This window comes from Perognathus longimembris, chromosome 1 (assembly GCF_023159225.1).
Source record: "Perognathus longimembris pacificus isolate PPM17 chromosome 1, ASM2315922v1, whole genome shotgun sequence".
In the NCBI taxonomy this organism is placed as follows: domain Eukaryota; kingdom Metazoa; phylum Chordata; class Mammalia; order Rodentia; family Heteromyidae; genus Perognathus; species Perognathus longimembris.
In genome coordinates this window covers 156866247-156888009 of record NC_063161.1, presented here as the reverse complement: position 1 = coordinate 156888009, position 21763 = coordinate 156866247, and the positions used below count along the sequence as shown (strand labels likewise).

The 21763-nt window shown below is 44.6% G+C and overlaps 2 protein-coding genes across 5 annotated transcripts in view; one reads left to right on the top strand and one right to left on the bottom strand.

Annotated features, from left to right (window-relative positions):
• Sptan1 (spectrin alpha, non-erythrocytic 1) overlaps positions 1 to 21763 on the bottom strand; it is a 70095-nt gene that overhangs the window by 32064 nt on the left and 16268 nt on the right. For all 4 annotated transcript variants that reach the window (XM_048344114.1, XM_048344116.1, XM_048344117.1 and 1 more), the window contains exons 3-19: positions 21169 to 21294; positions 15548 to 15688; positions 15065 to 15211; positions 12938 to 13071; positions 12641 to 12785; positions 12409 to 12563; positions 10602 to 10737; positions 9331 to 9432; positions 8285 to 8422; positions 7288 to 7398; positions 6036 to 6113; positions 5751 to 5906; positions 5362 to 5566; positions 4861 to 5042; positions 4389 to 4632; positions 4094 to 4216; positions 3146 to 3363 (exon numbers count right to left, since the gene is read on the bottom strand). In XM_048344114.1, coding sequence (XP_048200071.1) covers positions 3146 to 3363; positions 4094 to 4216; positions 4389 to 4632; positions 4861 to 5042; positions 5362 to 5566; positions 5751 to 5906; positions 6036 to 6113; positions 7288 to 7398; positions 8285 to 8422; positions 9331 to 9432; positions 10602 to 10737; positions 12409 to 12563; positions 12641 to 12785; positions 12938 to 13071; positions 15065 to 15211; positions 15548 to 15688; positions 21169 to 21294 — 2541 coding nt within the window. The remainder of the gene's footprint in view (positions 1 to 3145; positions 3364 to 4093; positions 4217 to 4388; positions 4633 to 4860; positions 5043 to 5361; positions 5567 to 5750; positions 5907 to 6035; positions 6114 to 7287; positions 7399 to 8284; positions 8423 to 9330; positions 9433 to 10601; positions 10738 to 12408; positions 12564 to 12640; positions 12786 to 12937; positions 13072 to 15064; positions 15212 to 15547; positions 15689 to 21168; positions 21295 to 21763) is intronic.
• On the top strand, positions 18945 to 19647 carry LOC125349919 (UPF0729 protein C18orf32 homolog). Its single transcript, XM_048344185.1, has 2 exons — positions 18945 to 19107; positions 19337 to 19647. Exons 1-2 carry the CDS (start codon positions 18960 to 18962, stop codon positions 19453 to 19455), a joined length of 267 nt encoding a protein of 88 aa, XP_048200142.1. The 5' UTR covers positions 18945 to 18959; the 3' UTR covers positions 19456 to 19647.

Genomic DNA, 21763 nt, shown 5'->3' with positions numbered 1-21763 from the left:
CCATGTACAGGAGAATCCACTATCTATCCTAAGATGTAAAATACTACAAGACATTGAAGCTAGCTACACATGCACGAGTTGCCTCTCCACATGGGGTGCCTGTCTTTTTCCAGTAATAGCATTTCTAAGACTCTCAGTCCCTCCATCTTTTGGGAAGAGCATATAGTTCATGTTAATGCTTAACTAAATCTAGTCTTTAACATTTTTAATTTTTGTTATTTAAAAATGTTTTATAAGCATAAATTAATTGTACTCATACATGGATATGCAATGCTTATATACATGCTTATGTACAACACAAATTGTTGTAAAAATGCGACTATATTATTGAGATACAGACTGTATGTGACACAATTCTGATCACATGACTATAACATAATTGACAAAAACATGACAGAGGACGTGTGGAAAAACTGAAATGTCAGAATTTACGGACTAGGAAGACATGTCAACGTTCCGGGTACCACAAACATCTGTTTGACCACCTACAGTGGCCTTTGAATCACACTTCCTCACTCTGAGTGGAGAAGAGTTCCACACACACTGTCTTGAGCACTGAAACTGTGAGCCAAGACCAAACCTCCTAACCGACCATCCAGCCATCACTCCATCCTAAGGAACGCGCAAGAAACCATCAACTGAAAGCATACAGGAGACTGAAATCTCCATAAATTCTGGACTCAGATGTGGAAACCTCAGCAAAAAGCCCCCCAGTATGTGACTAAACAAGGCAACATGTTGCTATCAAAAACCATGAATTCTACAATCAAGGGCTTAGGTGAGAATGAAGAGGAAGCAGATAGAAACAATGAACTCAAAACAAAGACTAGAATGGCTAGTGAAATAAAGGAAAAGAAGATTTAAACAAGAGAAACAATGGTAAAACAAACAGCTGAATGAAGGATATGAGAAAATTCAAAGGAGATATGAAAATCTTAAAAAAAAAAAAAGTCAAACAACTCCTGGAAATTAAGACCTCACTCGCCCAAATAAAAAAAATCCAATCGAAGCTGGGTGCTGCTAGCTTACACCTATATCCTACCTACAGATCAATTAATCAAAGGCATTGAAAGGTGGGCTTAGAACATACCAAATAATTCTCAGGCTCCATCAAAGGATGAAACTTACGAATTATAGGGATAGAGAAGGAAGAAAAAATAAAAAGTAAAAGTATTGAAAATCTAATCAATAAAATAATGGCAAAAAAGTCCCCAATCTTAAGAAAAAAGCATCATCTATGTAACTGAGGTTTAAGGAACTCCAAACAGGTAAGATCAGAGAAGAAACACCCCTAGGTACAGTAATATAGAGAATAAAAAATATTGAAAGCTGAAAAAGAGAAGACACAAGCTAACACTGGTGGCTCACACATGCAATCCTAGCTACTCAGGAGGCTGGGATCTAAGGATCACGGTTTGATGCCAGCCTGGGTAGAAAATCTCTGAGAGACTCTTATCTTCAATTAAGCACTCAAAAATTGGAGGTGGAGCTGTGGTTCAAAGTGGGAGAGCAAAAGAGGTCAGGGACAGTTCCCAAGTTCTGAGTTCAAGCCAACAAATGATACACACACACACACACACACACACACACACACACACACACACACACACACACAAAGTGGAGTTACAAGTAACTTACAAGGACAAGCTTGATAGAATAACACATTTCTCCAGACACTGAATGCAAGGAGTTCATTGAAAGACATAATTTAAACTGGGCAATAGTGGCTCATGCTTGTAATCCTAGCGACTCAGGAGGTTGAGATCTGAGGAATGCAGGTGAGAGCCAGGCCAGGCAGGAATATCCACGAGTCTCTTTATCTCCAATTAACCACCAAAAAGGCAGAAGTATATCTGTGGCTCAAGTGGTAGATAGAGTTCTAGCTCTGAGCACCCAGAGAGAATGCCTGGGCCTTAAGTTCAAGACCCAGGACCAGTACCACAAAAAAAAAGTCACCATACTTATACCTGATGAGACAAAGGTTACTCCATATTAATAAAGGGAATGATCCATGAAGAGGTACTTACTATAGTTGTTAACATATATCTACCAAAGCACTGCATCCAGGTTCTTTAGACAGACATTTCTAGGCTTAAAAGTGCTGACAGACCTCAGCACAGTAATAATGAGGCACCTCAAACACCATTCTCAACAATAGACAGGTCATCCAAACAAAGTATAACAAAAAAACTAAGAATTCAAAGAAATTACCAACCAAGTGGACATAAGAGGCCATCTACAGAGAATTTCAACTAAAAGCTGTAGCTTAAAAAGAAACTGAGGGAAACTGTTTGGTGTAAGGGAACTGAACAACTCATGGGGGAAAGGGAAAGGGGGAGGAAGGAGGGGGGTATGAGGGACGAGGTAACGAACAGTACAAGAAATGTATCCAATGCCTAATGTATGAAACTGTAACCTCTCTGTACATCAGTTTGGTAATAAAAATTTGGAAGAAAAAAAAAAGAAACTGAGGGGCTGGGAATGTGGCCTAGTGGTAGAGTGCTTGCCTAGCATACATGAAGCCCTGGGTTCGATTCCTCAGCACCACATATACAGAAAAAAATGCCAGAAGTGGCTGTGGCTCAAGTGGTAGGAGTGCTAGCCTTGAGCAAAAAGAAGCCAGTGACAATGCTCAGGCCCTGAGTTCAAGCTCTAGGCCTAGAAAAAAGAAAAAGAAAAAAGCAACAGAGGATCTGGGGTGTAGCTGAGTGATAGAGCATCTGACTAGCATGTATATGGCTCTACATTCATTCCCAAAACAATGAATGAGTGAAAAAAGGAATAGCGACCGAGTACAGGATCATGGTTCTAGTCAGTCTGAGCAAAAAGTTAGTGAGAATCCATTTCATCCAAGACTGCAGAAATGGTGGTGTGGCCTGTCATGTGGCAGGTGTAAATAGGAGAATCACTAAGCTAGCCTGGGCAAAAACACAGAATCCCATTTGAAAACAACTAAGGGAAAAAAGTGTTGGAGGCATGGCATACATAGTAAAGCACCAATCTAGGAAGTAGCCCTGAGTTCTAACCCCAGTACCACAAAATCACTGCGGTGCCACATCTTTCCTACGGCCTCATTTCTCCTAACTCGCTTCCCTCCGCATCCTCACCCACTTCCCTGGAAGACATCACAGGAGCTCGAGGTTACCTCAGCAGAGTCCTCATCCTTCCCATAGTCAGTGCTGCCCACAATGGGCTCCTTCTCTCGCATCCAGGACTCGGCCTCGTTGGCATCCGCAAAGTACTGCTGGGCCTGCAGAGAGTCCTCCAGGTCTTGCCTCCGCTGAGAAGCTTTGGCTTTCAGCGCCTCCCACTTCTGGTTCAGCTCATTGAGCTTGGCCTTCACATCCTCTGCAGCAAAGTGTCCTGCAGCAAGGAGAGGATGGCATGGATATGGTGGAGGCCAAGAGAGGCTTCTATATCCACAGCACTTTTGTGATTACATTTTGAGGAGCCAAGCCCTGTCACAATAACTTTTTTTTTTTTGCCAGTCCTGGGGCTTGAACTCGCCTGAGCACTGTCCCTGGTTTCTTTTTGCTCAAGGCTAGCACTCTGCCAACTTGAGCCACAGCGCCACTTCTGGCCTTTTCTATATATGTGGTGCTGAGGAATCGAACGCAGGGCTTCATTTATGAGGTTAGCACTCTACCACTAGGCCATATCCCCAGCCCTCACAATGACATTTCTAATGAGTTGCTCTGACCCAGTCCTTTAATGGATTGCCTCCTCTCTTGCTTCCTCTAACTGTGGCTCTATCCAGTGCCAACAAGCAGGCCTCCTACGCCGGTGTAGTGTTACTCCAATCAGGAAGCTGTAAATGACAGCAGTATCATGGTTCTCCGTTCTGAGTCTTCTGTGTACAGGCACTTTCTCAGTCCTGTTACCTCAAAACCACTCCAGGAGAGGTGCTGCATTTTGTAGGTAAGACACAAAGCCTCAGCAAGGCATGGCTTAGCCATGGTTATATGATTAGGATGGATTGGGAACGGGACTTGCCCACAGCTCAATCTGCTGCCCCAAAGTCCATGCACTGAAGCAAAGCAGGGGAGAAAGGATGAGCAAAGTCAAGCTCCACTCACTGAGGGTAATCACTCACCTTCCTCCACCATGGCATTTCCTTTCTGTGTCACTGCTTTGATGCGAGGTTCATGTCCGGCAATTTCTGCTTGTAAAGCTTGATGTTTCTTTAGCAGATTCTGAACTCCGATCAAATCCTTGCCTGAAAGCAGAAACCACTCCTTCATCATCCAGAGAAGTCAGCACTGCACTACCACACATAGTCAACTCCCATCGGGGCTCCAGCAAGAAACCTGACCGCACTCTGTCCCCCTTATGCTATGGTGCCATAGCTCTTTTTCGGCTGCTTTCCTGCCTGCTGGAGGCAGACTGACCTCTGTTCGTAGATGCAGCAATGGGCTCCTTCTCTCGAATCCATGTCTCTTCATCTTCTACATCCCGGAAGAGCTGCTGTAAGCGCAGAGAATCTGCCAGCTTCTGCTTCCGGGCAACCATGGGTTCTTTAAGAGCCTCATAGCGAGCCACAAGTGCCTCTTGCTTCTTCTTGATGTTTTCAGCATCAAAATGGCCAGCATCCTGGAACTGGCGGGCCTGAATGGTGATGCCATCAATTCGATCCTGAGAACAGGAAAGAACAAAGCCTTGAGAGCACGAACAAAGGCTGAGCAACTGTGCTCTACACATTTCTGGGCTACTGCTTGGGGTGGAATTCTAGCACACTTAAGCTCCCAGAAAGCTGAGGGATGAGCAAAGCAAATAGAGTTCTTTCTCTAAGACAGCCACATATCTGTCATTCTGTCATTCTGCATTCACTTGCCCAAACACAGGCCCCAATTTCAACTCCACCTGGTGAGCAGCCACATCAGCCTCCAGCAGGGCGTGCTTCTTCTGGAGGTTCTGGACGTTGGTAAGGTCTTTGCCATAGTCATCAGAAGCCAAGTGACCTTCTACTTCATACAGCCACAATTCAATGTCCTCAACATTGCGATTAAATTGCTGTTGCTGGTTAGCTTCACGAAGCTTTATTCCTGTCAGGAGAAAAAGTTTAATTTCTGTTAGTTAACAATGATTCTTCCACCAATACAGCACATGAGCCATGCTCTCCTGGTGAAGGAAGATGGGTAAGAATTTTATTTACTGATTCACTTTTACCACAAAGGCAAAGAAAACCTAATGTACAGCCTCCACACCACCATCTAGAAGCCAAATTAGAAACTGTCTGGAAGCCGTCTCACCTGTGTTATTATTTATGCCCTTGGCTCATGGCTGAATTTTGATTTTCAATTCAGATGAAGCCCAATTCATTCCCTCAAAGTCATCAGACCACTAGCATCCATTTCCTCCTACCTTTCAGTTCTGTGGCCTCCAGCAGCTTCTTCCACAAACTGATGACCTCATTCATACGAGCTGCTACTTCATCCTTGGCATAGTGGTTGACATCTATCAGCTTCTGCCCAGCTTTCTCCAAGGCGTCAATTCGGCTCTGGTTTGCTGAGAGCTCAGCCTCAAAAGCCTGATGCTTCTGTACTTTCCCCTGCAGGTTGGATGGGTCCTACCAGTGAAGGAGAGAAGACATGTAAGTACACTACATTACTTTTACTTTCATACAAAACTTTCTATGTGGTTATGTCAGTGTGTTTGTGGAGTCTGCTATTTATTTTTGCTACAACTGGTTTGTGATAGCTGGGTTCAATATACTACTGGAGTACCACAGGGCAATGTTAACAGTATATTACTTTGTAAGCTTCATCAGTGGCAGTTTTCATCTTCTCATTGACCCAACTCTTGAGCTCGTCAGAATCACGGAAAAACTGCTGGAGATGGAAGGAATCGGCCAGCTGGGCCCTGCGGTGCATGGCGCGCTCGTGGAGGGCATTGCGGCGGCTCAACAGCTGCAAAGACAGGATCGCTGTGAATCTCTACTTCTTAGTTCCCAATAGTGTTCAACTCAAAAAACAAGCCTGCAGCAAGGGACACTGGTGGACAGCAATGAAGGGGAAGAAAGAATCCGGGGAACTTACAGCATCTCGGCGAGTCGCCACATCTTCCATTGCATAGTGGTTGTTCTGGATTAGCTTAGTTGCAAACTCATCCAGTGCCTAGGAAAGAAGATGAGAGCTGTGACTGAGTACTAGTCCCAGCCTGGCCTCTGGGGAACAGGAACTGTTGCCTGAAGGGAAAGAAGCTGTATTTGAAGTCTCAAGATCTGCACAATACAGAGTTCCCTGTAATGTAACGTGTAAACACGAAGGGCCTTCTCAAAGTCCTCATGCTTCTTGAGAAGGTTTTCTTCAATAAAGTAATACTGTGTTAAGTTCCATTCAAACCTAGAAACATGAGCTGTGACATACATAAGCTCCTGATAGTGCCAAACACGGACCATCACTTCTGATTCTTGTTCCTAAGGTGTTTTGGGGTTTTTTTTGGGCCGGTCTTCTTGAAGTCTGGGCCTGGGCACTGTCCCTGAGCTTCTTTTGTTCAAGGCTAGGAGCACTCTACCACTTCATCCACGTTGTCACTGTAAGGTTCATCAGAAAGAAAAGGAAACCTGCCACATGGTTCAGGCACAAAGGAGTTTATTGGGGGAGGGGGTGGGGGGGAAGCAAACTGCCAGCCCACACAAGATGGAGACATAGGGAGACAGAGGGGAAGGAAGAAGGGAAAGAGAAAAGAGCAAGAGAGAGCAAGAGAGAAAAGGAAAGAGTGGGGACTCGTGTTGTTGAGCCACATTATATAGGGAAAGGTAGGAAGTATGGCCAGGTGGATTGGATGTGACCTCAGAGAGGGAGTTAACTGCCTCCAGGTGTGCCAGTTACCTAGGTAACATAGCTACTGGGCAAAGACTTGAACAGGTGGGGGACATCTGAATGGAGCCCTCCCAGGGGTGGACCTTACAGTCGCTTCTGGCTTTTTCTGAGTAGTCTACTGGAGATAAGGGTTGCATGGACTTTCCTGCCCAAGCTGACTTCAAATCTTGATCCTCAGATCTCACCCTCCTGCATAGCTAGGATTACAGGTGTGAGCCTTACAGCTGTAAGGTGTATTTTCAATGGAAACAGTATGTTACATAACTTCTTGTAAAAGTACATCTCAAGTTGGAGGATTCTATCCAGCAAGTGGTTTCATTCAGTTCAGCCATGTTACATCTGTGACAAGATGACATGTCACCCCTGTAAGCCATGCGCCCTGCAAGGCACCAAGCTCCTTTGCGTGACCAGCTTGGAAACTGGGACTCCTGATCCCTCTAAGGATCAGGTGACTAGGACATCTTACCGTGATCTTTTCTTCCTGGGCACTGAGGGACTTCTCAAAGTCTTCGTGTTTCTTGAGAAGTGCTTCCACACTGTCCAAGGAATCGCCCAAGTCTTCATTCAGCAGGAATGCCTATGAAAGCAAACAAAGTAGGCGAAATCATACTATTTCTGATCTTCTGTAACTTGAAAGCAAAGTAGGCGAAATCATACTGTTTTCTGATCTTTTGTAACTTGAAAGCAAGGGATATGTGGATCAAAATACAGAGATTCTGTAGTCTTGAACTTTTGAGATCTCTTCTGGAAGGTGTAAAGTTCTTTGTGATTCAGTTAAAATTAATCTGGATACACTAGGAAATTCCTGTTCAATATTTTAGTGGAACTTCTTTTGTCAGTTATGGGGATTGAACTTAGGGCCTGGGTGGCTTTTTTTTTTTTTGCTCAAGGCTAGTACACTACCATTTTGAGCCACAGCTCTACTTCCAGGTTTCTGGTAGTTAACTGGAGTTAAGAATCTCACCTTTCCTGCATGGACTGGCACCCAACCCTGATCCTCAGATCTCAGCCTCCTGAGCAGCTAGGATTATAGGCATAAGCCACCAGTGCCTGGCTTGGAACAACTTTTTTTTTTCTTTAATGAGGGACTGTGTAGATTGGGGCTAGCTTCAAACTTATCTTGCCTCAGCCTCTGAAGTGCTACGGTCAGTCATGCTACACTGCACCTAGCTTTCAAATAAGCTTTGCCTATTTCTCTTAGATTCAGAATACACATAGTGATAAATTCTATTTTTCAAAATGAATTTATGAATACTGCTCCCACAAATATAATTATCTTGGGTCATTTCATCTTAGCAGTGAGGGAGGAAGGCAAGGATGACAGAAGCCTCCCCCTCCTTTGCTTGATTCAGAGCTGAATTGACTTTGACGTCATAAAACAAAGTAAACAAGCCACTCAAGTGGAGAAGAACAGGCCCAGTTCCTCCCTGCCTGCCCCCAGTTCATCAAGCTACCAGCTTTACCTCCTGTTTGCTCATCCAGTTGTCCACTTGCTCAGTGTCACGGTAGAAGAGCTGCAGGTCCATGCACTGCTCGTACTGCTGCCGGCGCAGTTCCCACAACTCTAGCAGGGCAGCTCGCTCCTCTGAGAGGATGGTCAGCTTGGGGGTTGGGAGGCTTGGTTAACATCATGTCTTAGTAGGAACTTCCCTGAGGAGTCTAGTCCTCCTGCTAACCTTCAGGCCATTTTCTGATTTCAAGTAGAGGAGCACTGTATGAACTTCGTTGTTTTTTGGGCCAAGGCAAGTGATCTACACTGGAACCACAGCTCTGCTTCTGGCTTTTTGGTGATTAAATGCAGATGAGAATCTTCTGGACTTTCCTGCCTGGACTGGCTTTGAACCATGATACTCAGATCTTAGCCTCCTGATTAGCTAAGCTTACAGTTGTTAGCCATTGGCACTTGGATACATACTCTGATTAGCTTGCAAATGTATGTTAAATGCAGGCAGGATGGCTCTACTGATCAACCTAGAATTAATTTATTATCATAATATTATTATTTATCTAAGTAGACTGATATCTAATATCAATTGATAGCTAGTACCAACATCTACCTACTAAGAAAATTGATAGAGAAAAGGCACTCTATTAGGAAGTGAGGGGTCTATAAGGAGTAGAGACTATCAACTAAGATATATCAGCTGAGTGGTACTCTGTAAAACCCATTAGATGCATTCATGAATGCCTTAGACTCAATTTATAAAAATGGAACTCGTTCTTGCCCCAGAAAAAGAACTGGCTCAGTCCTAAAACAGGACTTGCTCTCTGAAGTAGGAGATGTGTTACACATGCCCCAAATAAAACCAACTGTGACTTCCTGGCTAATTATCACACTTTGCATGTATCTTCTTTCTAAATCTTTAAGGCAAAAGCTGCCTTGCTAAGGCCTAGTCTCAAACTAAGTGCCCTCGCACATGATGGAGGACGCCATGCCTAGGACACTGAGGACAGAGAAGAGCTCCTGGGGCCCGGCTTCCCTCCAGAAGCTCCTGCTCCCCTCCCTTACCTTCTCCCTCACTTCATCTGAGGCGTAATGACCAGCTGCCAGCAGTGCCTGGCCAGACTCATCAGCAGACTTAAAACTATCTTCGTGAGCATCAATCTCACCCTGAAAGGGAAGAGACACAGTTTATTTCCAGAAGCTTGTAAAAGAAAAATAAGTTGTTGATTTCAAATACTCCTTATGAGTCAGACTGCCACATCTACAACGAGGAACAGATGGTATCCATACAAAATTCCTAAAAGTCAGCCTGATCTATGAAAACACCACTTTTCACATGAGAAGTCCTTCCCACTGGCTTTGCAAGGCCACCTCGGTCATCCATCAAGTAGCCACATATTCATGGGACCTGCGTTCTCTCCCGTCCCACTGGTCTATTTGTCTCCCTTGTGCCAAGTAGAGACTTGTTTATTTGATTTTATACACATACCTACATCCACAACACACATATCATAGACATATACACACAGCACACACACCCTTGCTGGGCTTCTGGCCGCTACTGCACTATCTTCACCTTTACAAAAAAATTCAACACATGGGCTAGGTAAGTCACTCTGCTTGTTGAATTATAGTATCTTTCAACAAGTTTTCTTAGCTTTCTCCACAAATTTATTGCTAAGTACCTTATATCTTGTGCTCTGAATAAGGATTCCCCTGCTTAATGGTAAAGCCCATAAACATACTTGGGGAAATCCAGTTTTACTTTAACAGCTTATAAAATTCAGTACATGGGTGTGTGTGGGTGTGTGTGTGTGTGTGTGCGTGCGTGTGTGTGTGTGTGCGCGCGCGCGCGTGCCAGTACAGGGGCTTGAACTCAGGGCCTGGGCGCTATCACTAAGCTTTTTTGTTCAAGGCTAGTATGCTACCATGTGACAGCCACAGGATGATCCACTTCTGGTTTTTTTGGGAGTTAACTGGAGATAATAGTCTCACATACTCTTTTCCACACTGGCTTCAAACCACAATTCTCAGATTTCAACTTCCTGAGTAGCTAGGATTACAGGCATGAGCTGCTGGCCCAGCATTACTTAAATATTTTTTACATGGGATGTGCAAAATAGTACCACTACCTGGCCAGAGCTCACCACTGCTTTAATGGATCACCACAGTTCCCCACCAGGAACAGGTACAACAGCCTTCTAAAGGCAAAGACAACTATAAGCTTAGGATAAAAGCGCCTGTAGATAATGGTCAATGACTGCGACTATGGACTTCTTGAACAGAGAGGCACTGATGCATCATGGGCTGTCTTCAGAAAGATGGGACTTTATTACCTTGTGTTCCTGGTGCCTATCCAGCAGGGCTTCAGCCCCAGCCACATCATTGGCCAGCTCATCCGCATTGATGAGAGCCTTCATCTCAGTCACCCAGCTGGTAAGGTCTCGGAAGTCAGCAAGGAAGCGCTGAAGCCTTGAGAAAACCAAAGGTATTATTACTAAAGGTTTTTGTGGTGGTTCTAGAATGGAGGATGTCACCAAAAAACTAGCAGAGCATACAAACTTCAGTCATAGCAATAGGAAATGTTATAAACTCAGGGAAGCACAGAAGTCTGATTAATCCTTTTAACCTCAGGTAATAAGCTGGGTGGTGGCTCATGCCTATAATCCTAGCTACTCAAGAGGCTAATTTCTCAGAAATTACTGCCAGCCCAGGCAGGCAAGTCCATGAGACTCTTAATCTCCAATTAATTACCTAAAAGCCAAAAATAGCAACGTGGTTAGAAGTGGCAAAGCACTAACCTTGAACACAAAAGCTCAGGTTCATTCAGTGCTAAGGTCCTGAATTCAGGTCCCAGGACCAACACAAAAACAAAAATAAAAATACCTCAGGTTCTATCTGTCACTGTAATGCCTCAATTCTTTTTTTTTTTGGCCAGTCCTGGGGCTTGGACTCAGGGCCTGAGCACTGTCCCTGGCTTCTTTTTGCTCAAGGCTAGCACTCTGCCACTTGAGCCACAGCGCCACTTCTGGCCGTTTTCTGTATATGTGGTGCTGGGGAATCTAACCCAGGGCTTCATGTATAGGAGGCAAGCACTCTAGCCAGTAGGCCATATCCCCAGCCCTGCCTCAATTCTTAAAATGTTTTGGTGGTACACACTGCTTGCTAAGGAGGTCTGCTTTACCAATGAATCAGGCTTCTAGCCTTTTTTGATCTTTTTGAGCTAGGGTCTTGACTTTTGCCTGGGCCTAAGCCTGAACCACAGTCCTCCCATTTTAAATTTCTACCATAGCAGACGGGTATGTCCATTACACCCAGCATTTTCCACTGAGATGATAATATATGCCACTATGTCAGGCTTAAGGCCAAACCTTTTTTGTGTGTGCTGATCCTGGAGCCTGGGCACCATCCCTGAGCTTTTCGTGCTCAAGGTTACCACTCTACCACTTGAGCCATAGAGCCACTTCCAGCTTTTTTAGTGGCTAGAGGTAAGAGTTTTGTCACAGACTTTCCTACCTGGGCTGGCTTCAAACTGCTATCCTTAGATCTCAGCCTCTTGAGCAGCTAGGATGATGAGCCTGAGCTACCAGTGCCTGGCTGTCATGATTCATTTTCAACTTTCTTGGTATTCCCGAGTCAACACCAGGTCAGTTAGAAGCATTTTTTTTTTTTTTGCCAGTCTTAGGTCTTCAACTCAGGGCCTGGTTGCTGTCGCTGAGCCTCTTTTTGCTCAAGGCTAGCACTCTACCACTTGAGCCATAGCACCACTTCCAGATTTTTCTGAGTAGCTTATGGGAGATAAGTCTCACAGACTTCTGACTTTTCTGCCTAGGCTGGCTTGAACCATGGGCCTCAGATCTCAGCCTCCTGAGTAGCTAGGATTACAGGCATGAGCCACAGGTACCTGGATGATTTACTCAATTTTAACAGGATATTTTATGCAATAATCAGACAGCTAAGGGGATATTTCCATTTCTATCCATCCTACTGAACTGATAGGGATGGAAGAATTTATGAAATTATAAACACTATACTGTCCTGTATCCAGATATAAGAACACAGGTGAGAACACGTGATCTGCATGCTCTTAATGACAGCTGGCTGAGTACACATAACTAACTAAAGACAGAAGTGTTTTTCCACCTGTAGGAGTCATTAAGGCGTGCATGTCTCTCTGCGGCCAGAGTGCGGATCTGCTCCCAGTTGGTAATCAGCTCCTCTCGCTTCACCTGGATCTGGGTGGCACTCAGAGGGTGGGACTGCTGCAGCCGGTCAGCCTCTGCACACAGTGCTTTGACCTGGAAATGCTTGCTGTTAGTACTGTTCTTCTAGCCTTTCAAACTTACTTATGGAAACAGCTGCTTTTCACACCCACCTTGTCCTCTAGAGCAGCAAGATCTCTCTCCAGACCTTCATGCTTCCGCAGCAGAGCCTGAACACTTGCTAGGTCTCGGCCAAAATCATCAGAGGCCATTAACTGTTCCTTTTCTTTAATCCAACTGATAGTCTCGTCCACATCCCTAGGGAATGGGAATAGGGGCACCAGTCAACCTGTGATGCTGATCATCCAAGAGGACCAAGACTAGCACACAGGCAAGATCTGGTGGCCAAAGACTTTACCAAGCCCTTTCCAGCCTGTGCTTGTTCCTCAAAGTCCAGTTGGGGTGGGTACCTGTTAAAGCGCTGAACTTCAGCAGCCCCAAAGAGCTTCCCCTGCCTCTGCAGAGCCAGACCCTTCAGTCGCTGCCAGGCTGCGTTCACCTCCCCCTGCTTGGTCTTGATCAGCTCCTCCTCAGGGTGCTGTTCCTAAACAAGGCAAAGCGAAAGAGACTAAGATTTGCCTGTCCACTCTCATTCCTCCAGTTACTCTAGTGCTCAAAATCCGATACTCCACATATCTGTGAGCTGGTTAGCACTGTTGCCCATACACAGGATTTTTAAGGCCCAAGTATTTATTCCTGGGCTTCATATCTTATAATAAGTACCCTGCCTACCATCCACATTTTATTTCTTTGTTTTAAGGAGAACAAACTTAGGAGGCAGAGACAAAAGGTTTGAGTCTGAGGTCAACCTGGACAAAGTTTACCAAGACTTTATCAGAAAATACAACAAAAAGGCTAGGGTACATAGAGTGCTTGCTTAGCATGCACACAAAACCCTAGGTTCAGTCCATGGTTACCTTCTCCTGCCCTGAAAAAAGAAAGAAAACACAAGGTAATCAGTTGTTTTCTTGTTGGATTACGGGCTTGGCCTGACAGCACTTCTTCAAAGCAAGCTGAGCATGGCTCAGGCTTTGGCAAGGAGCAATGTCTCTGTTCAACTGTAGCTATTTTTTTTGGTCAGTCATGGGGCTAGAACTCAGTGCCCGGGCATTATCCCTGAGCTCTTTGGCTCAAAGCTAGTGCTCTACCATTATGAGCCACAGTGCCACTTCCGGTTTTTGAGGGGTTAAAGAATCTCACAGGGTCTTTTCTTCCCAGGATGACTTTGAACTGTGGTCCTCAGATCTCTGACTTCTGAGTAGCTAGAATTGCAGGCCTGAGCCACGGAGGCCTGGCTAACTGTAACTATTTTTAAGGAATGCTACCTATCTTCTCTTAGCCACTGAACAGAAAAAGGAAAGAAGAATCACACTGAAACATATCTATAAATTTAAAATCTGTTTCCCTCAAAAATCTCCCTAAGGGCTCAGAATGTGGCTTAGTAGTAAAATGCTTGCCTAGGATGCATGAAGTTCAATTCCTCAGTACCACATAAGTAGAAAAAGATGCAAGTGGTACTGTGGCTCAAGTGGTAGAGTGGAAGCCTTGAAGAAAAAGCTCAGGGACAGTGCAAAGGCCCTGAGTTCAAGGCCCAGGACTGGACTGGCAAAAAAAAAAAAAAAAAATCTCCCAAAGCTCTCTGCTCCCTACTGCTTGGTGTCTCTAGTCCATGCTGACCTTGGTAGAAGAGATAAATGAAAAAGGAGCTCATGGAAGTGCACTAGGAAACTCAGCAAGGTCATCTAATGTCTTCTTTTGTATGCGTGTGTGCCAGTACTCCGGCCGTTCTCAACTCAGTGCCTTGAGCTCTTGCTTAGCTATTCTGCTTACAGCTAGGGCTCTACCACATGGGCCACACCACTAGTTCTGGCTTTTTGCTGGTTAAGCAGAGTCTGCTTAGGCTGACTTCAAATCTCAATCCTCAAATCTCAGCCTCCCAAGCAGCTAGGATTGCCAGTGTGAGCCACCAGTGCCCAAGTGTCTTTTCTGTCTTGACAGAGTATCACTATTCAGCTCAGGCTGGCCTAGAACTCAATCCTGCCTTGGTCAAATTCTGGCATCACAGGATTATACCGCCACAATGCCCAGCTGTCTCCCCACCTCCCCACCCACATGGACTCTACAGCTACCAGAGGAGCACTCATTTATAATCAGATTCCCTTAGGCTCCCCAAAGAGCCAGGGAAGCCTCAATTGAAAAGGAAGTGGCACTGGTGGCCACCTGCCAAGTCTGAGCAAGCACTTATCACCACACCCTCATCTGAGAAACTCAAGAGACCCAGCTTCAGCAGCCTAATAAAAGCTTTGCCCCACCCACCTGAAAGTGAGTGGAGGAAACAGACCAAATGAACTCTGGCCTTCCTGCCCACAGCTACAAGGTAAAAAGAATGTTCTTGTTTAGGGGTAATCCGTATAAGGCTTTGCTTGGATCTAAACAAAGGTTTTATGGATGCTTATAAAAACTCGCTCACTAAGGAGATAGAGATAGGTACTTTGGATATGCCACAAGGCTCATGTGATGATGCTGTGGTATGTTACCTGGATGAGTTTGGCAGCAAATTGGTTCACTTCATTAACTCTTTCTTCATGAGCAGCCAGATCTGTTTGAAACTCTTCAAATTTCTTCTGTAGAACCTCTACATGCTCTAGGTCCTGGCCCAGCTCCTCAGAAGTCACAATTGCTTCCTATTGAGGGACCAAAACAGAGTCACAGTCAACAGTTGGCTTAAAAAAAAAAAGTTTATCCAGGAAGTTATATGAAATTATAAAATCGATGTATTAGGGATGGAGCCAAGTTAACATTCATGGACCATTTTTTATGTGGTTTCTGATTTTGGTCCTTTTAAAGCATTCTGTTCAAGATACCCTAGGCTTCGAGTTATAGAAACCAAAGATCCTTCCCTACAGTAAGAGACCCAATGGTCCCCTTTTCACCCAGCATCTAGCTGGCTGCAACTGCCTACTGCTGGCTCTCAAAGCTCTCTCCCTGGGAGGCTCTCCAATTCTGCCTCCCCAGCGCACCTTGTCGCTGATCCAGTCCATCACGTCCTCACACTCTCGTAAATACTGCACCAACTTCTGGGCCTGCAGCAGTTTGATTCCTTTCTCCCGCATCTTCTCCAAAAGCAATTCCCACTGGCGGTGCAGCTCCATCAGACGGGTCTAGAGGACACAAATCAGATTTTTACTGGATTATAACTGGACCTGTAGGAACGGACCTTCTACAGAGTTCTGACAAGCCAGAGCCAACCTCAAGGCTCAGGTAAAGATCTCTTAAGAGGAGAATCCAACAGGAAAGTAAAACAGGCTCTGTTGTGGAACTAAGTACCAGTGGGAGGGGGAAGGGAAGGTGTAGTGGCTAAATAGGGATAGATAGGGCTGACATAGTTTATCTACATATATAACAGAACACCAAACCCATTGAAAATTTTTTTTTTGTCCTTCATGGTGCTTGAACTCCAGGCCTGGGGCACTGTCCCTGAGCTCTTCAGCTCAAGGCTAGCATTCTACTACTTGAGCCACAGTGCCACTTCCAGTTTTCAGGTGGTAAACTGGAGATAAGAGTCTCAAAGACTTTCTTGCCTGGGCTGGCTTTGAATTGCAGTCCTCCGGTCTCAGCATACTGAATAACTAGGATTACAGGCATGAGCCACCAGTGCCTGGCTTCTGTTGAAATTATATTAAGAATGGGGATGTAAGCCAGGCACCTGTGTCTCATGCTTCCTACCTACTCAGGAAGCTGAGATCTGAGGCTGGCAATTCAAATCCAGCCCAGGCAGGAAAGTCTGTGAGACTTCTGTCTGCAATAAACTACTCAGAAAAAGCCAGAAGAGAAGCTGTAGCTCAAGTGGTAGAGCACTAGCCTTCAGCAAAACCAACTCAGGGACAGTGACCAAGCCCTGAGTTCAAACCCCAGGACTGGTACAAGAAAAGAAGTGTGTGTGGGGGGGATGTATTTTCATAGTAGATTTATGCTAGTTTACTACATACAGGAAAAGTAGTATTATTTCCAATTTATAACTGTAGAATACCAGTAATTATTAAAGTGAGATTATCAGGCTTTAAAGACTGGTGGGGAAGGGGTAATAAGGAATTAATGTAGAAACAAATTACTGAAGGCTATATTCTAAATTAATGGAGGCGAGCAGAAAAACAAAACAAAAACAGAGGACCAACAAACGTGACAAAGATTACAAGACACAACACAAAGATCTTAGGATAAAAGTAGAAAAAGTAGGATCCTAAAACGTTATCAGCTACTGAAGATTTCTGGGCAGAAAAAGGTTTCAGACAGTCTGTATGAGAGCTGTACAGCATCACATCTCAAATCAGGCTTATTTCAAACTTAACTAAGTAGCAGCCACAGGGCTAAACATATTCATCTCCCAGCATTGTTGGGTGTTCAGAGCACAGGCCCTTTTAAAGGCGTACAGACTGAGCACAACTAATTCTCATTCACGCCTTGGTGCTTCATTCAGCATTCTGATCAGACCTCAGTGCCCTGATTATGCTCACTCAAGATACTGGGAGTTTCTGTGTAACACTGACAGGCAAAGGTAAACCAAACAGAAAGGTTCAAATACCAACAGGAACACAATGTGGGATCCACCTATTACGACACCACTCTCAGAAAAAAACCCAAAACAACTCTGCAAGCCAGGGATAGTCAGGTAGGGTGGAGACTGGCAAGGAGAAAGCAGTGGGAAGGCAGGCTCACACTGTTTACTTCCACCTGCAGTGAGGACCACTTGCCAGCACTGAGGAGGAAGTGAAAGACATTTCCACAGCAACCAACAGCAAGTCAGCATCCACCTACTCGGATGTGGGAGCCAATGTGGGTGGCGGTGACTATGGGGCGCCATGCTGTCCGGTATGGTGTGAAAGTCTAAACCAGTGACAGACAGGTTATACAGGACACAGACCCAGCCCTCCACCCCACCCACCATCTGTACTAATGCTACCTGCCAAACTAAGCTCTGACAGATCAATTGCCAAAACAGGATCCCCATGTATGCGCGCAGAGTGGAGGAGAACTCCCTGCTTAAGAATGTGGTGAGGCAAGGACACAGGGGAAACAAAGCTCTCCCTCCCGTCCCCTGGCATCCTCACAAACTTCATTCTCACACACGTCATGACTCAGGCAAAGGCCTGTTTGTGGTCGTATTGGCAATTTTCCTCTCTGGTTGGTCTGAGTATTTTGGTCCTACAGGTCCAAGACAACCCAGCTGCACAAGCTTTCTATTGCCTGGGAGCATGGGTGGGCAGAGGCAAGTGCACTTCAGAAACAGCAGGAGCTGGCAGGGTGGAGGAGAAAGCCCAATTCTGGTTCAGTGATTTCTCAATAGAGGCATGAGCCAGAGCTGGAGTTTTCTGAGAAACAGATGGCAAAAACATTAAGGAAGAAGAAAAGCAAGCGCTTGTGGGTCACACCTATAAGCCCAGCTACTCAGGCTGAGATCTAGAGGCTCATGGTTCAAAGCTAGCTGGGATAGAAAACCCACAAGACTCTATATACAAAATAACCAGTGAAAGTTTTGTTGGAGACATAGCGCAACTGGTAGAGGACCAGTCCAGAAAGTAAGCATTAAGTCCCCAAGTCCAAACCCTAGTACCAAAACAAGGGATAAGAGGGCTGGGAAAGGGCTGGGGATATAGCCTAGCGGCAAGAGTGCCTGCCTCGGATACACGAGGCCCTAGGTTCGATTCCCCAGCACCACATATACAGAAAACGGCCAGAAGCGGCGCTGTGGCTCAAGTGGCAGAGTGCTAGCCTTGAGCGGGAAGAAGCCAGGGACAGTGCTCAGGCCCTGAGTCCAAGGCCCAGGACTGGCAAAAAAAAAAAAAAAAAAGAGGGCTGGGAAAGTGGCTTAGTGGTAGAGTGCTTGCCTAGCATGCATGAAGCCCTGGGTTTGATTCCTCAGTACGACATACACAGAAAAAGCCAGAAGTGGTGCTGTGGCTCAAGTAGTAGAGTACTAGCCTTGGACAACACCCAGGCCCTGAGTTCAAGTCCCAGGACTAGGAAAAAAAAAGAAAAGGGGTAAGAATGAAATACAGGTTGGGATGAGGTGGGGTAAGCAAGCAAGTATGACTGGAAAAAGAAAGGAGCAGAGTGAAATTCCAGTTGCCATGTTAGGTGTGGGACTCTGAGGAAGTTACTTAAAATTCTGAGCCTCAATTTCCACACTTTCCCTATATGGAGATAATGGTCACCTTGCAAGCTTATTGTGAAGATTACCAATTAGCAGTGTCTGTACTTTAATAATAACTAGTAGCTACTCAACAATAGTAGTTAACAGAGTATTCATATTATTAACAGTATTTTAAATGTTGCTTTACTTCAATAATTTCTCCAAACTGAGAGGTGCAGACTTGCCCTGGAAGCTTCTCGGTCACAAAGTGGGTTTGTGTTTAGGAGCTCAAGCCTGGGATAATGGTGTGCATTCCTTGTATCGTCATTCCATTTCTGCTCCAGATCTTTAAAAAATTCCTGGAACCATACTTGTACCCTCTGGTCTCCCCTTTTGTTGGCCGTATATGGCCTAAAAAAGCTGTGCAAAAAGCCAGCAATAAAAATAAAGGCTCAGGGGCTGGGGATATAGCCTAGTGGCAAGAGTGCCTGCCTCGGATACACGAGGCCCTAGGTTCAATTCCCCAGCACCACATATACAGAAAACGGCCAGAAGCGGCGCTGTGGCTCAAGTGGCAGAGTGCTAGCCTTGAGCGGGAAGAAGCCAGGGACAGTGCTCAGGCCCTGAGTCCAAGGCCCAGGACTGGCCAAAAAAAAATAAATAAATAAATAAAATAAAGGCTCAGTAGGCTGCAAGGCTGCAGACTCAAATGGATTACCAACAAAAGGACCAACAGAAATCTCTGACAAAAAGACTGTTATTTTCCCCAAAGGATCTCAGTTTGGAAAATGGACCTGATGATACGAAGCACCTTCTTTGTAGTTGTTTCTGACCTTTTTCTCCTGAGACCAGAATTCTGGATAGACAGTTTAGATATTTACCTGGTACTAATCAGGAAATATATGGTATTTATATTTAAAATGAACTTAGTTGTATTTAATGACTTCATTCTTGAGTTCCTTTTCCATTAAAATAGTTCTCATTCCCTTATTACTGTTTTAATACTATGAATAAGTAAGAGATTTGTGCCAGTAGACCCTTTACTGAAAATCCTCGGGCCTTTAGCACTTGTTGAAATGAATTTGCCATTTGCTATAACTCAAAGGGTTCTAATTTGAATAATTTTACTGTGAAATAGTACAATGATGTGAGAAGATGCAGTGTAGCAGCTCATTAGAGTAGTAACTGCTGTTTACTGCTCTGGTGGGAATTGAAAATTCCTTGATAAATGAAACATCTTTTACATATACATCTAATATATAAACTATAATCCTATTGTATTCCTTCTGTTCATACAAATGCATTAAAGATCTAATTAAAAAATAATTTCTCCAAACTGATCACAGGGCACTCAGTAGTAAATAATAGCACAGTTAGCTTTGGGTCCTCCCCCAGGCTAATCACTAAAGCCCAATATCACTATTGCCAAAATAAGAAGCAGGCCACTTTCACTTACTCTTAGACTATAAACAAAATAGTGATTAAATGTGCAGGTTAATATTCATATTTAAATGCAGAGATGCATTGCAGTGCCAAAATGGGTTCAGTGTAACTAATTTATTGACATATGATAATGGACACTCTCTTTTACTTCCTATTTGCAATCATCACTAGTAATAGTAATTAGTTGTCATAAGCTCAGAGCTAGTTCCAAGACTTCAATGAATGGTCAGGGAGGCAAGTGCACTTGATACACCAAGGGCAGACAATATGGAGAAGGAAGCAAAGCAGAACAAACACGAGACAATGAATGTTTACTAAGAGAATGGATCCTAAGAGAATGAAACTGACCCCCTCTAAAAATAGTTATCAGGAGGCTGAGACAGGAAGATGGGCAATTTGAGTTTATAGAGTGAAACTCTGTCTCAACAACAAAACATAGCTAGATAGGAAATATTTCAAGGTAGAGAAGAGCATCTGCAGGTGAGAAACTCAGTGTGATACTCATCGGAGATTTGCTTTCCCCTAAAATCTATTGGGATGAAAACAAAGCAGAGAAAGATCAATTACAGTACCAGTTCCACAACAGACCAGACCAGTGTTGGGGGAGGACTGCCTTCATGTTAGTCCTATCACCACATCATGGGCCAAGACTGCCTCAGACATTCCTTAGGGCAGGGACTTTTCTGGCTTTCTGTATCAGTGGCTCAAGGGAAAGATGCTAAGATTCAGACAGAAATATTCCTAATACAGAACTTTCTTTGGAATGTCTGTGAGCGTTCCTATTTGTCTTTGTACCCTAACCTCAAATCCACCATTTGCCCTAACAGGCATTCCCATCCGATGTTGAGTTAATTTACGTGCTATCATATCCTAACTTGTTCTACTACAGAACACAAGTTTATATTCACGCTGAGTCACATCACAAACTCAGAACTTGGACAACTCCTTCAGGACACGCCACAGGTTCTCTACAAAGCTAGAAAAGTCTGTCTTGACATACAAGATCCTGAAGCCCTATTCTTCTTCCTCCCAGGCGAGGCCATCCCTACCCGGCACTCCTCAACTTACTCGGATGGTTTCAGATGCAAAATGTCCTTCTGAGATCATCAGGTTTCCAGTTTCATCCAGCTTGACAATGGCTCCTGAGTTGGCCTGCACTTCAGCTTCAAAGGCTTGATGTTTCTGGAGCTTTCCCTGGTGGTGGACACAAAGTCAGCCACAGGTGCCGTTACCCAGCAATCCTCGTCCCTACCTTGCATTCCTCCTTCCTCAGACTCACTTTCTCTAGTTCAGGAGGCATCCATCAGTGCCTTACCTTATTCTTTGCCTGGTCAGACAAAGACAGACTGCATCTATACTCCCTCTACGAGATAGGCCAGGAAGCACTTCCAACTTTGCAGATAAAAGATACAAAAAAAATGTCTAAAATTCTTTTGTTGACCAATTGATGTCCCTTTAGAAAGAGGATTTTATTACCAGTCTTCTTAGTATGTATGGGGAGTAGTTTTCCCTTGAACAATCCACTCATATTTAGACTGACACTCTTTTCTCCTTGCTTTAGAAGCAGTACTCCTATCTTGCTTCCATGGTGAGTTTTCTGGAATGAATCCAGGGCCTCTCTCTAGCACCGAGCTAGCATCACGGCTCCATACCTTTCTCCCCA

What these genes read in the sequence shown, in the direction of transcription:
- LOC125349919 (XM_048344185.1), top strand. Translation starts at nt 18,960, where the DNA reads ATGGTGTGCATTCCTTGTATCGTCATTCCATTTCTGCTCCAGATCTTT. An exon ending in AGCCAGCAATAAAAATAAAG is followed by an intron (nt 19,108 to 19,336) that starts GCTCAGGGGCTG and finishes AATAAAATAAAG; the next exon opens with GCTCAGTAGGCTGCAAGGCT.